At 39.5% G+C, this 13,867-nt stretch overlaps 1 protein-coding gene across 1 annotated transcript in view; it reads right to left on the reverse strand.

Annotated features, from left to right (window-relative positions):
- Positions 1-13,867, reverse strand: part of Dnah12 (dynein axonemal heavy chain 12) — a 269,851-nt gene that overhangs the window by 57,473 nt on the left and 198,511 nt on the right. The window contains exons 55-57 of the mRNA XM_076839530.1: positions 4,861-5,075; positions 3,924-4,116; positions 2,379-2,571 (exon numbers count right to left, since the gene is read on the reverse strand). Of these exons, the coding sequence (XP_076695645.1) occupies positions 2,379-2,571; positions 3,924-4,116; positions 4,861-5,075 (601 nt within the window). The remainder of the gene's footprint in view (positions 1-2,378; positions 2,572-3,923; positions 4,117-4,860; positions 5,076-13,867) is intronic.

The raw sequence follows: 13,867 nt of genomic DNA on the forward strand, positions 1-13,867 counted from the left end.
GATTAGGTGAAATCTGGATAGGGCAAAGGGGTGGGAGGGAAAGGGAAGGGGCATGGAGTAGAAAAGATGGTAGAATGAGAGGGCCATCATCACCCTAAATACATGTATGAAGACATGGTGTGAATATACTTTGTATACAACCAGAGATATGAAAAATTGTGCTCTATATGTGTAATATGAATTGTAATGCCTTCTGCTATCATATATAACAAATGAGAATGAAAAATAAATAAAAAAATTTTTAGTTGTCAATAGACCTTTGTTCGTTTATTTACATGTGGTGCTAAGAATCGAACCCAGTGCCTCACACATGATAGGCAAGTGCTCTACCACTGAGCTACATTCCCAGCCCTAACTTTTTATTTTTTAATTATCCTAAAGTGAAGGAATACCTTATTGGGTGGGACTAAGGAGGACTAAAAGGCCTGAAAACTTATAAAGTTAGCCTGTAGGAGTCATTCTGCAATGCTGTTTAATTGTGTAAACTTGAGCCTCAACTAACTTTTGTGGACACTGGTTTTCTCAACTATGAGGTGCAAAAGAGAGCTGCTAGCAAAGTCTCTTCCACCCATAACACTGTATGATTCTATAAAGAAAAATAATGTAAGAAGAGCATTTGGCTGCGTTAGATGACTCTGCAATAAATACAGTATTGGCTGTAGACTACTTGCCTCCCTGCTTCTACCTGCACCTCTCACTTCTTATATTTCTCTCCCTGATAAACGCGTAACAAGGTAATGTCAAAACCATCCCTACTGGGGTGTTCCTAGAACATTTTTTTTTGGAGTTGTAGATGGACGGCATACTTTTATTTTATTTGTTTATTTTTATGTGGTACTGAGGGTCAAACCCAGTGCCTCACACTTGCTAGGCAAGCACTCTGCTGCTGAGCGACAGTTCCAGTCCCTCCTTGAACAACTTATTATCCAGTCAACTACCTCCAACCACTAATAGATGTAAGACAAATTCTCAAATTCAACTTTTTTTTAAAAGAATTTTAATATTTACTTTTTAGTTATCAGCGAACACAATATCTTTGTTTGTATGTGGTGCTGAGGATTGAACCCGGGCTGCACGCATGCCAGGCGAGCGCGCTACCGCTTGAGCCACATCCCCAGCCCCTCAAATTCAACTTTTAAAGTGAAGAGTCAAACGCGGCTTTCCCTCCCACAATCCTTCTGCCCTTCCTTTCTAACTTGGGCCTGGCAGAATGGCTCCCAGAAAGAAGGGCTGTTCTGCCTTCTGTGACCCGGGAATACACTATCAACATTCACAAGTGCATCCATGGAGTGGGCTTCAAGAAGCATGCTCCTTGGACACTCAAAGAGATCAGGAAATTTGCCATGAAGGAGATCAGAACTCCAAATGTGCGCATTGATACAAAGCTGTTTGGGCCAAAGGAATAAGGAATGTCCCATATCGTATTGGTGTGCAATTATCCAGAAAAATCTAACCAGGATGTAGATTCACCAAACAAGCTCTATACTTTGGTAACCTATGTCTCCATAACCACGTTCAAAAATCTACAGGCAATGTGGATGAGAACTAACTGCTGATAGTTAATAAGTCATAAAACTGTAAATAAATAATAAATAAATAAAGTGAAGAGTCAACTAAAACTTAAGTGAACCTGACAGAGTGTGACTTACTTACCCAATAACAACCCCAATGTATTTTAAAAACTTTCATTGTAAATTAATTTCTTCTGTATAAAGATACATGTAGATACCATACAGGCAGAGTTTAGGCTTTTATTGTACTTTTATCTTCTGAAATTCTCCCTTCTAAAGATGATAATATTTCTCAATATCTTTTAGTTGTTCATTATTAGCTGCAGACTACAGATTAAGAGCATTTTGTTCTTCAAATTCCAATCAAGGGGCTGGGGTTGTGGCTCAGTGGCAGAGTCCTTGCCTTGCACGTGTAAGGCACTGGGTTTGATCCTCAGCACCACATAAAAATAAATACACAAAATAAAAGTATTGTGTCTGTCTACAACTAAAATTTTTTTTAAAAAAAGAAATAAAATATCTTTAAAAAATTCCAATGAAGGCTGGGATTGTGGCTCAGCGGTAGAGCGCTCGCCTATCACTAGCGAGGCCCTGGGTTCGATCCTCAGCACCACATAAAAATAAATAAATAAAATAAAGATATTGTGTCCAACTACAACTAAAAAATAAATATTTTAAAAAATTCCAATCAAGTTTTCAATAATTCAACAGTAAGTTATTCTTTTATGAGTTTAAAATTAGTTTCTGTGTCATCATATTTAATCAATTCTTTTTCTTTTCTAGGAAGGCTACTACACCATTTTCCTTAGGGACTGGAAGCAAATTAAAATGTTAAGAATTAAAACATCTCTAGGATTCTTTTTTCACCTGCTGTTTCTTTGTTATCTCATTGGACATCATTTTGGCAGAGTCCAAGACTTTAATTGCACTTTCATCTTCTAAAATGTTCCCTTCTGAAGATGATAATGTTTCTAAAATTTTTGTCTCTATATCATTTAGTTGCTTTTTATTAGCTGCAGACTGAAGAATAAGAGCATTTCGTTCCTCTTCTAATTCTGGTCTAAAAAGATAGAAACATTTAGTCTAAATTTATCTAATGTATATCTAAATATATCAAAATTTTGTAGACATTTAAATTATTTTATATACAAGTCACAAACTGAAGTGATTGGTAACTTAAGGGAAAATATTTTCATGCAAATAACAACTTAAATTTAAACAAAGAGAATATTGTTTGTATCAAAGATGGCAATAACATGTGCCACACTAAATCTAACAATACTATTATTAAGTATTAAACAATATTATTAAGACATGTCTTAATAAAAAGATGGGATGAAACTTCAAATAACACAATTTACCATGTTATAAAATAGCTATCACATAATTTACTCTTAGACATAAATGGAATTTCAATATTGGAAGTAACAAAACTACCTCACAGTTATATACTTTCACTTTTAATTTGACTTCATGTAATAGACCACTTATGTTATACTAAACTTCAAGAGAAATAAAAGATTTCTTTCCAGAAGCAATTCTTTGCTGCAACTTCTCTGGGTTTTATATTTTTTCTCATTTTCAAAATAATATATATTAGTAATAAAAAAATATCTAAGCATAAAGAAAACAGTAAAAGAATCCACAATCTCACAGAACCAGAGAGGGAAGATGAGAGGGGAGGGGAGGGGGGATAGTAGAGGATAGGAAAGTCAGCAGAATACAACAGTCACTAATATGGTATTATGTAAACATTGTGAATGTGTAACTGATGTGATTCTGCAATCTGTATTTGGGGTAAAAATGGAAATGCATAACTCACTTGAATAAAATGTATGAAAGATGAAAAAAATAAAAATAAAAAAAATAAAAATAAAAATAAAAATAAAAAAATAAAAAAAAATAATAATCACTGTTAGCAGGTATACTGCTTTCCAGTCCTTTTTTTTTCTTTTTGTATATATAGATATCCATCCACCCATTACTTTTTGAAATAAAATGTTACCTATGCTGTAGGTACATGGTTTTGTGTCCTAGTTTTTCCTTAGTATCCTAAGCATTTTCTAATTTCATGCACATTTATATACATCTTTTATTTTTTATACAAGCCTTTGAATGTATTTCTGATTATCTCCATGGCATAGATTCTTAGAGATGAAAATTTAGTCTCAACAAAATGTAAATCAGAAGTCATGGCATGTAACCCAAATCCCACTACCCATACTAAAAACTCAACATAACCTGGTTGGCTTATAACTTACTCGTTACTACCTATTTTAAAGAATTATATAATTATTAAATTTATAATAACAAAATACAAAACAGTTTCAAAATAATCCCCAAACAAAAAAATAAAATGGTCTACAAATATTCCTCTCTAGATTATAAGGAAGCTTCTAAGAAATCGCATACCTCTCCTTTGCAACAACAATGCCTAGTAATTGATCTTCAAGTCCTTCTGGAGTTATCATGAAATTGAGCAAAGACACTTTTGTAGCCAGCTCTGGCATGTAGTGTGGATTTCTCAGTTTTGTAGTGATATAAAATTTGAAGTCAAAGGAATACTCAATAATGACTTCACCAAGTCGGATGCAATCAAGGCCACCTATATTTCACAAAACAAATGCGTTATAAATAAGCCAAAATTATATAGCCCCTCCCATGTTCTTTTAAGGCTTTGCCTAGGTTACAAATAAAGTCCTAAATAATTTGAAATAGTCCTAAATAATTTGAAATAGAAAATTGGTATGACAAAAGTCATAGATACAGAGGCAAGTAAGCAATTAAACAGATTCTTCTGTAGTGGTACTTGGAGTAGTATAGGATATTTTCTCTAATTGTCATGAACTTCACAAATCAAAATTTCTTTTGAGTTTCTTTAATCCATCAAATTTCAATCATGATCCCCAAATAACTATATATAAGTAAAGCTCTTAAAGGTACTAGACCTTAGCAGAGACAAAATTTTCATAAGCAGAAAGATATAAAATGGGCAATGTTTACCTAAACTCAACTCTAGTTCACATTCACCACCACTGTTCATAATAATGGATTTTGTGTAGTCAATAGTCACAAGATAAAGAAATTTCAGACTGGCTTCAACTTCTTCATGTTCTCTATAGAACAAGAGTCTAGATAACAATAGTTAAGACAGAGAAGAGAATATTTATCTTGGAATATCCAACCAAGGTTCATTCCTGATAGCTGGTTTCAAATGTCTTTATACTCATTACAATGATGAAGAAGTTGAGTTATCAACATTATTATTAAATTTACACAGTGTTTTTCTATCATGTCTCAAAGATAAGACAATCATCTGTAAGTTCTACCAATATTAACTGCCTTGTACCTTGTTTAAAAGTTTGTCTAAGTAGTAAAGGCTCCAAAGATGGATCCAGTTCTTCACCAACATTTTCTAACAGAAGTGGAGTTCCAAACTGTATACAGTTTTCCAATGTCCTTATATAGTCTGAATCTGATAGCTTAATAACACTGAGCTGATTTTCTTTCTCAGAGTTTTTGATCCACTTATTGGCTTGACCCTGGGGGTCAATCATTAAAGGCCTAGAAATATAATAAGAAAAATTCTGAGAGGAACACATAAATATTGGGATTTCCTTAAATTATGTAGCTTAAAAATATCACCATCAATCTACACAAATACAAAGTGATATTATCAGTATAAATTTTTACAAAAGTCCTTTGAGAAAAAAGTGAAAAGGAGTTTTATTCCTATTTATTTTTCAAACAAAAAAAATTCAGTTTCAGGAAGTACTTTCTTCAGGATTTCAAGATTCTAAAACTAGTTTAGTGTTAGATGAATTAGACCTTGTATGGAATGAGATGGATATCATTACCCTAGGAACTGTATGAAGACATAAATGGTGTGACTCTATTTTGTGTACAACCAGAGAAATGAAAAATTGTGCTCCATATATGGACTATTATTTAAAATGCATTCTGCTTTTCATGTATAACAAATTAGAACATTTGTTAACAAATTAGTAAATAAATAAATAAAATTTAAAAAAAGAACTGGACCTTGTAAACCTGCGAGTTGAGTGTTCTTTCCAATGTAACACACTGACTTCATGGAAATTTTAATTCATTATATCAATTAACATAATATGAAAAATAATACTACACATTATTTGCTAAAAATGTAAAACCAGGGATTCACTAGATTATAAGGGATTTTCTCAATTTGTGTGTAGAACCACAAGTACAAATTGAGTGAAATTAAGTCTGATATATATTTGAGATCTATTTAGGATTTTTTTTTTCCTGAGATAGTACATCAGAGACTTTGTGTTGAAGAATATACAGTTCATTAGAAGGAAAGAACAGTACAGTGGTTACCAGAGCTTGGGAAGTTGTGAGGAGGGAAGATCTAGAGAGAAAAGTTGATAAGTACAGGGGTGCACTTGGATAGGAGGGATAACTTCTTCCAAGTTTCGATAGCATAGTAGGATAACTACAGTTGACAACAATTAATTGAATACTTCTAAATAGCAAGCCAAGAAGATTTTAAGTGTTCCCAAAGAAAACTACAAAGAAATGGTAAATGTTTGCAGTGTAGATATATCAACTACCCTGATCTTATCATTACACACTATATAAATATATTGAAATATGACATTGTACCCTATAAATATGTACAACTATGTGATTAATTTTTCAATTAAAAATAAGTCAGTTTCAGATATTTAACGTATGATATGGTTTCATCTCCTTTAGAGATGATGATGACATCTCAGTTTCTCTCTGCATTCAGTACGGTACACCCAGTATTCTTTAAATATTTCAGTCAAAAAAAATGAGAATTTTGATTAAATTTTTTTTTGGTGCTGGGAATTGAACTCAGAAACACTCAACCACAGAGCCAAATCCCCAGCCCTATTTTGTATTTTATTTAGACACAGGGCCACATTGAGCTGCTTAGTGCCTCGCTATTGTTGAGGCTGATTTTGAACCCAAGATCCTCCTGTCTCAGCCTCCTGAGTTGCTGGGGTACAGGCATGCACCACTGCGCCTGGCTAAATTTCTTGCTGATGGCAAAAAAATGAGGCAAAAAAAAAAAATCAGCCTTCCCAGATATACTCCTCCTATCTTAACAGCTTCTAGGCTAAAATTCCCTTTCCCTTTGCTCACAAATAAGCTCTTTAATCAGCTACTCCCAGACAATTGTGATATTTTTTCCTTCCTTCCCAAAAGACCAAACTAGCTAACTGGTTGTTTACTTTCTTGGTTCAAATGGTGGTGAAATTCTATGCAAGAATAAAAAGGGCTGGGGTTGTGGCTCAGAGGTAGAGCACTCACCTAACATGTGCAAAGCGCTATGTTCGATCCTCAGCACCACATAGATATAAATAAATAAAATAAAGGTATTGTGTCCAACTATAACTAAAAAAAAAATAATTTTAAAAAAGAATAAAAAGGTCCAGACACTAGTTAAAATTTACTTTTCCTACTACATAAGACAAAGAAGAAGTGTTCTACAACAACACAGATATTTTGCATACAACTGTTAACAAGTTGCCCTGTGTTTAGACTGGATGTTTTTATAGTACCTTTGAAGTCCCTGTTTAAGGGGAGTTTTCTTCCTTGTATGTCCTTATAAGTAAAAATAAAAACAAAAACAGTATTTGATCATTCCACTGTACAAAATAACAATACCTTTAACATTCTAATGTTTATCAATGCTTATGGCAATGCCTAAATCAATGTTCTTGGTAATACAATAATTAGAGATTTTTGTTTAATAGAATCATATGAATATTTGAAAATGAGGTTGTTGTGTCAGTCATAGAGATAAAGCCATAACACTGCATTTGTACTCTAAGTACACCCTACATTAGGTATGAAAATAATACTGGTCTAAAGTTGAGATTTTGGAAAATCTGAAGAAAGTAGCATAATTTCTCTGAAGAGGCAGCAATCTGGGGGAAAATAAAGCTTGTTATTAAGTAGCCAAATTGATATATTAATAAACACTAAAAATGAAGCCCAATATTTTCATCATGGCTAAACATAAGTAAAATAAGAATTAAGATATAAAATATTTGAAGATAATTATTAAAAACTGACATTTGTTGGGCACTTATCGTGTGCTAAGTGCCTTCCTATAACATTTCCATGAGGTATGAGATTTTTATCTCCATTTACTTACATATGTGTCTATGGAGGCCACAAGTAAGTGATCAAGTAAGTTACCAAAATCTCAAGACAGAAAGTGATAGAGAAAAACTGAAATATAAATATCCTGACACCAGTCTGCACTGCTCTGAATGACTACATAATATTATAAACAAACTTCTAGAAAATTTGATAAGTAGGAAGATTATTTACAAATTGTGATCCTAATAGCATGACTAGCTAACTAATTTACAAATCCTTCTTCTACCTAGTACTGATACGTAAAATATGACATTATTTTAGTTAAATTGAGGTATTCATTTGAAAGATATAGAAGACTGACATAATACATGCATACAGAAAAACAAATGTTGTAGAAACAGACAAAACTGAAATCCATTAACATTAAGTATGTGAGCTGAACTGACAGCCAGACTTGGGGACAGTGCCAGTCTGATAATCTATGGGCTCACTGGGTCCATATGTGGAAGAAGGCTAGAATTTAGAAAGCTGTATTAAGCTGAAACCCACAAAGAAGCTTTTTAAAACCATGGATAGAAAAATTCTAAACCTATGCATAAGGAGATAACATGAAAATATTTGAAATATTGTTTCCCTTCTGGCTGGGAAATAGTATCCTCTGAGAATCTATAGCTGTGGGTCTACCTATATATATAAGTTTAGGATACAAATTTATGTTGCTTATAAGATGGAGAAAACTCTAAGCTGCAAAATATGTATTTGGACAACAATACTCCTGGGAATCCCAGAAGCAAAACATACAAAAGAAAAACTCAATCCCTCAGGGAGAGGAAGGAAAATGTTTGGGCCAAAATATTATGCCTTTACCACTCTTTAATAAATAGAGATCTACAGGGGAAAAGGGAGAGTGGGAGAAGAAGGACAGAGAGACAGACAGAAGACACAGACCCTCCTCTTTGTGGCAAGGGCAATCAAGAATGATCAAAAGCAAGAGATAATTCTCCAATATTGAGAAAAAATACTCCAGAATCCTAGCTTGTGTTCTAAGTTTGGATCCATAACTAGACTAACTTGAAACTTCTGGCCTGTTACCATAGCAACAACAAAATCTAAACCCAGCTCTACTTCTAATTAGACTAACAAACCTCTGAACTAATAATACGATAGAAGAAGCATGCCTACTTCCAGGAGTAAGTGCTATTAAGCTCAGTCTTTATTGTTAGACCTATGATATATCTGGCATTAGGAGAAACTTAAATAAGCAAGAAAAACCCCCAACATATTCTCAAGAGACAAACTGATAGAAACACGCTCTCAGAAGACACAAATATTGAAAATATCTGGCAGGAATTTAAAAAATATCTATGACTAAAATGTTAAAAGAGTTAATGGAAACACTGAACAACATGAGATGATCTTTAGCAAAAGATAAAAACCATAAACAAGGATTAAATCAAAATACTATAAATAAAAACATGATGTCAAACCTAAAGAATTCCTTTCATGGACTGTGTGCAGACAACCCAGTGGGGAGAGAAACAGCTAATATAACTAGAAACCTGAAGATAGGTTAGTAGAAATTATCTAGACTGAACTCAAAAAGAAAAAAGAGTGGTGAGTGGTAAAATACAGAACAGAACTTCCAATAATTATGGCATTATACAGACTTACGAATATGACACTGGATCACAGGAAGAGAAAAGGGAAAAAAATGAGGTGAATCTAAGAAGCTCAGAGAACCTCAGTTGGGATAAACACCAAAATGAAAAAACACACAGAAGTGTGCATATACACTTGTACCCATCAAACCTCTAAAAACTAAAGATAAAGAAAAATGTGGGGCTGGGGCTGTATCTCAGTGGTAGAGCGCTTGGCCTCACACTTGTGAGGCACTGGGTTCAATCCTCAGCACCACATAAAAATAAATAAATAAAGCTATTGTGTCCATCTACAACTAAAAAATATTTAAAAAAAGAAAGAAAGAAAAATGCGAAGGTGACCAGAAGAAAAAAAAAGACACTTTACATAAGAGGAACTAAAATAAGAGAGTAGTGAACTTCTCATCAGACTATACAAGACAAAGGCAGTGGAGTAATAGTATTCTTATGTGGTGCTGGGGATAGAACCCAGTGCCTCATGCATGCCAGGCAAGAGCTCTACTACTAAGCTACAACCCCGGCCCCTGGAGCAACATTTTAAAGGAAACAAAAGTTAAAAAAAGAAGTGAAGCTGCACCTAGCACCGCATGCAACCAGGCTGGTCTCCTCCCTGTTTACTTTGCTGATCGCCCCTCGGCTGGAGTCTGCGGCGCGCGCTGGGAAACGACGGGCTGGTGGCGCAGAGATACAGCGATGCTGATTCTGCAGGCTCCTGCCAGCTAGGCATTTGCTGAGCTCGGAGCTGAATTCTGGGTTGGAGACGGGGGAAGGAAACGGTCCAGTTCGGTTCTCCACACCGGTCAGACCACGGAGGAAGCCAGCGGCCACCATCTTGGAGAGCTGACGTCATCATCCTTGTTTTCGACTGATCGCAGCTCTTTCAGCTATAGAACAGGTAATTTCAGGCTGACAATTGTCTGCGTCTCGCAGACAAATTGCTCAGACTTAGTGCTAAATAACCCGCGGAAACTGCTTCTTGGAGCCTGCTCCTATCAGAACACGCACCGAGCCCGGAGCGACGGAGTTCCGGCTCCCGGAGCTGCTCTGGCCCAGGGCTATAGAATCCGCGGAAACTGCTTCTTGGAGCCTGCTCCTGTCGGAGCATGCACCAAGTCCGGAGAGGCCGAATTTTGGCTCCCGGAACTGCTCTGGCCCAGGGATAAAGAACCCGCGGAAACTGTTTCTCGGTCCGGGTCCTGCTGAATACTGTGGAGGCCAGAGGGGCGGAGCAGAGCCGCCGCCGGAGCCCGGAATAGGCCCAGTGACCCGCCGGCGTGGTGTCGCGTCGCCCTGGCTAGAGCGGGGGCCGAACAGAGCTGCCGCCCGCGCCCGGAACAGGTCCAGCGACCTGCCGGCGTGGTAGTCAAGACACCCCATTTGGAGTAGGGGCAAAGCAGATCCTCCACCCGCGTCCGCAAGGTAGGCAGGCCTGTGACAGACTGGCAGAACAGGCCCAGCGGCCTGCCGGCATGGTAGACACGTCACACCACTTGGGGGAAGGGCAGAGCAGAGCCGCTCCCCGAGCCCGGATCAGGCCCAGTGGCCCGCCAGCGTGGCAGTCACATCACCCCATTTGGAGTAGGGGCAGAGCAGAGCCACCGCCCGAGCCTGCACGGTAGACAGACTTGCGACCGACCGGTGGAACAGGCCCAGCGGTCTACTGGTGTGGTAGACACGTCACACAAATTGGAGGAGGGGCAGAGCAGAGCTGCCTCCCGAGTCCGCAAGGTAGGCAGACCGGCGACCGACCGGCGGATCAGGCCCAGCGGCCTGCTGGTGTGGTAGACACGTCACCCGTCACCCCAATTGGAGTAGGGGCAGAGCAGAGCCTTCGCCCGCGGTCGGAGCAGGCCCAGCGGCCCGACAGCGTGGTAGTCACGTCAACCCAATTGGAGCAGGGACAGAGCAGAGCTGCCACCTGCGCCCGGAACAGGTCCAGCGACCTGCGGGCGTGGTAGTCAAGACACCCCAATTGGAGTAGGGGCAGAGCAGATCCTCCACCCGCGCCCGCAAGGTAGGCAGGCCTGTGACAGACTGGCGGAACAGGCCCAGCGGCCTGCCGGAAGTGGTAGACACGTCACACCACTTGGGGGAGAGGCAGAGCAGAGCCGCTCCCCGAGCCCGGATCAGGCCCAGCGGCCCGCTGGCGTGGCAGTCACATCACCCCATTTGGAGTAGGGGCAGAGCAGAGCCGCCGCCCGAGCCTGCAAGGTAGACAGACTTGCGACCGACCGGCGGAACAGGCCCAGCGGTCTACTGGTGTGGTAGACACGTCACACAAATTGGAGGAGGGGCAGAGCAAAGCCACCTCCCGAGTCCGCAAGGTAGGCAGACCTGCGACCTACCGGCGGATCAGGCACAGCGGCCTGCTGGTGTGGTAGACATGTCACCCGTCACCCCAATTGGAGTAGGGGCAGAGCAGAGCCTTCGCCCGCGGTCGGAGCAGGCCCAGTGGCCCAACAGCGTGGTAGTCACGTCAACCCAATTGGAGCAGGGACAGAGCAGAGCCGCCACCCGCGCCCGGAACAGGTCCAGCGACCTGCCGGCGTGGTAGTCACGACACCCCAATTGGAGTAAAGGCAGAGCAGATCCTCCACCCGCGCCCGCAAGGTAGGCAGGCCTGTGATAGACTGGCGGAACAGGCCCAGCGGCCTGCCGGCGTGGTAGACACGTCACACCACTTGGGGGAGGGGCAGAGCAGAGCCGCTTCCTGAGCCCGGATCAGGCCCAGCGGCCGGCGTGGCAGTCACATCACCCCATTTGGAGTAGGGGCAGAGCAGAGCTGCAGCCCGCGCCCAGAACAGGTCCAGCGACCTGCCGGCGTGGTAGTCACGACACCCCAATTGGAGAAGGGGCAGAGCAGAGCCGCCGCCCGCGCCTGCAAGGTAGTCAGATCTGCGACTGACCGGCAGAACAGGCCCAGGGGTTCGCGGACGTGGTAGACACGTCACACCAATTGGAGGAGGGGCAGAGTAGAGCCGCTGCCTGCGCCTCCAAGGTAGGCAGACCTGCGACCGACCGGCAGAACAGTCCCAGCGGCCCGCCAGCGTGGTAGACAGATCACCCCAATTGGAGGAGGAGCAGAGCTGCCGCCCGCCCCTGCAAGGGAGACTTTTCAACTATACAAGAGCAATATAAATATATAGGGGGAAAATTTCAAAAACACAACAATTTCACCAAGCAGAAAGAAACACGAGCAATATGAAAAGACAAGGAAAGAAAGGACCACAAGCAATGCAGGTCAACTCAACTTTAGAAGAGGTAATAGCTGCAGCAGATGGAATGTCAGATAAAGAATTCAGGATATACATGCTGCAGATGATCAAGAGTCTCAAGGAAGACATTAGACAGCAAAATCAGACAATGAAAGATCACTTCGACCACTTCGACAATGTATTACATAAACAAATCCAAGAAGCAAAAGATCAACTATACAGGGAGATAGAGGTAATAAAAAACAAACAAACAGAAATCCTAGAAATGCAGGAAGCAATAAACCAACTTAAAAACTCAATTGAGAATACTACCAGCAGAGTAGAACACTTAGAAGATAGAACATCAGACAATGAAGACAAAGTATTTCAACTTGAAAAGAACATAGACAGCTCAGCAAAACTGTTAAGAAACCATGAGCAGAACATCCAAGAAATATGGGATAATATAAAGAGACCAAACTTAAGAGTCATTGGGATACAGGAAGGTATAGAGGTCCAAACCAAAGGAATGAGCAACCTATTCAATGAAATAATACGAGAAAACTTCCCAGACTTGAAGAATGAGACAGAATCCCAAATCCTAGAAGCATACAGGACGCCGAATGTGCAAAATCATAAGAGATCCACACCTAGACACATTATAATGAAGATGCCCAACATACAGAATAAGGAGAGAATTTTAAAAGCTACAAGAGAAAGGAAGCAGATTACATTTAGGGGTAAACCAATCAGGATAACAGCTGATCTTTCAACACAGACTCTGAAAGCTAGAAGATCCTGGAATAACATATTTCAAACACTGAAAGAAAATGGGTTCCAACCAAGAATCATGTATCCAGCGAAATTAAGCTTCAGGATGGAAGATGAAATTAAAATCTTCCACGATAAACAAAAGTTAAAAGAATTTGCAGCTAGAAAACCATGTCTTCAAAACATCCTCTGCAAAACATTACAGGAAGAGGAAATGGAAAATAACAATGAAAACCAACAGTGGGAGGTAGGACAGTAAAGGGGGGAAAATAATCAAAAAGGAAAACAAACCATGTTTAGTAACATAAATAAACAATTATGGCTGGAAGAACAACCCATATCTCAATAATAACCCTAAATGTTAATGGCTTAAACTCACCAATCAAGAGACACAGGCTAGTAGAATGGATCACAAAACAAGACCCAACAATATGCTGCCTACAGGAGACGCATTTGATAGGAAAAGACATACATAGACTGAAGGTGAAAGGTTGGGAAAAATCATATCACTCATATGGACTTCGGAAACAAGCAGGAGTGTCCATACTCATATCAAATAAAATAGATTTCAAGCCAAAGTTAATCAAAAGGGATGAAGAGGGACACTACATACTGC

Source organism: Callospermophilus lateralis, chromosome 1 (assembly GCF_048772815.1).
Source record: "Callospermophilus lateralis isolate mCalLat2 chromosome 1, mCalLat2.hap1, whole genome shotgun sequence".
Taxonomy (NCBI): domain Eukaryota; kingdom Metazoa; phylum Chordata; class Mammalia; order Rodentia; family Sciuridae; genus Callospermophilus; species Callospermophilus lateralis.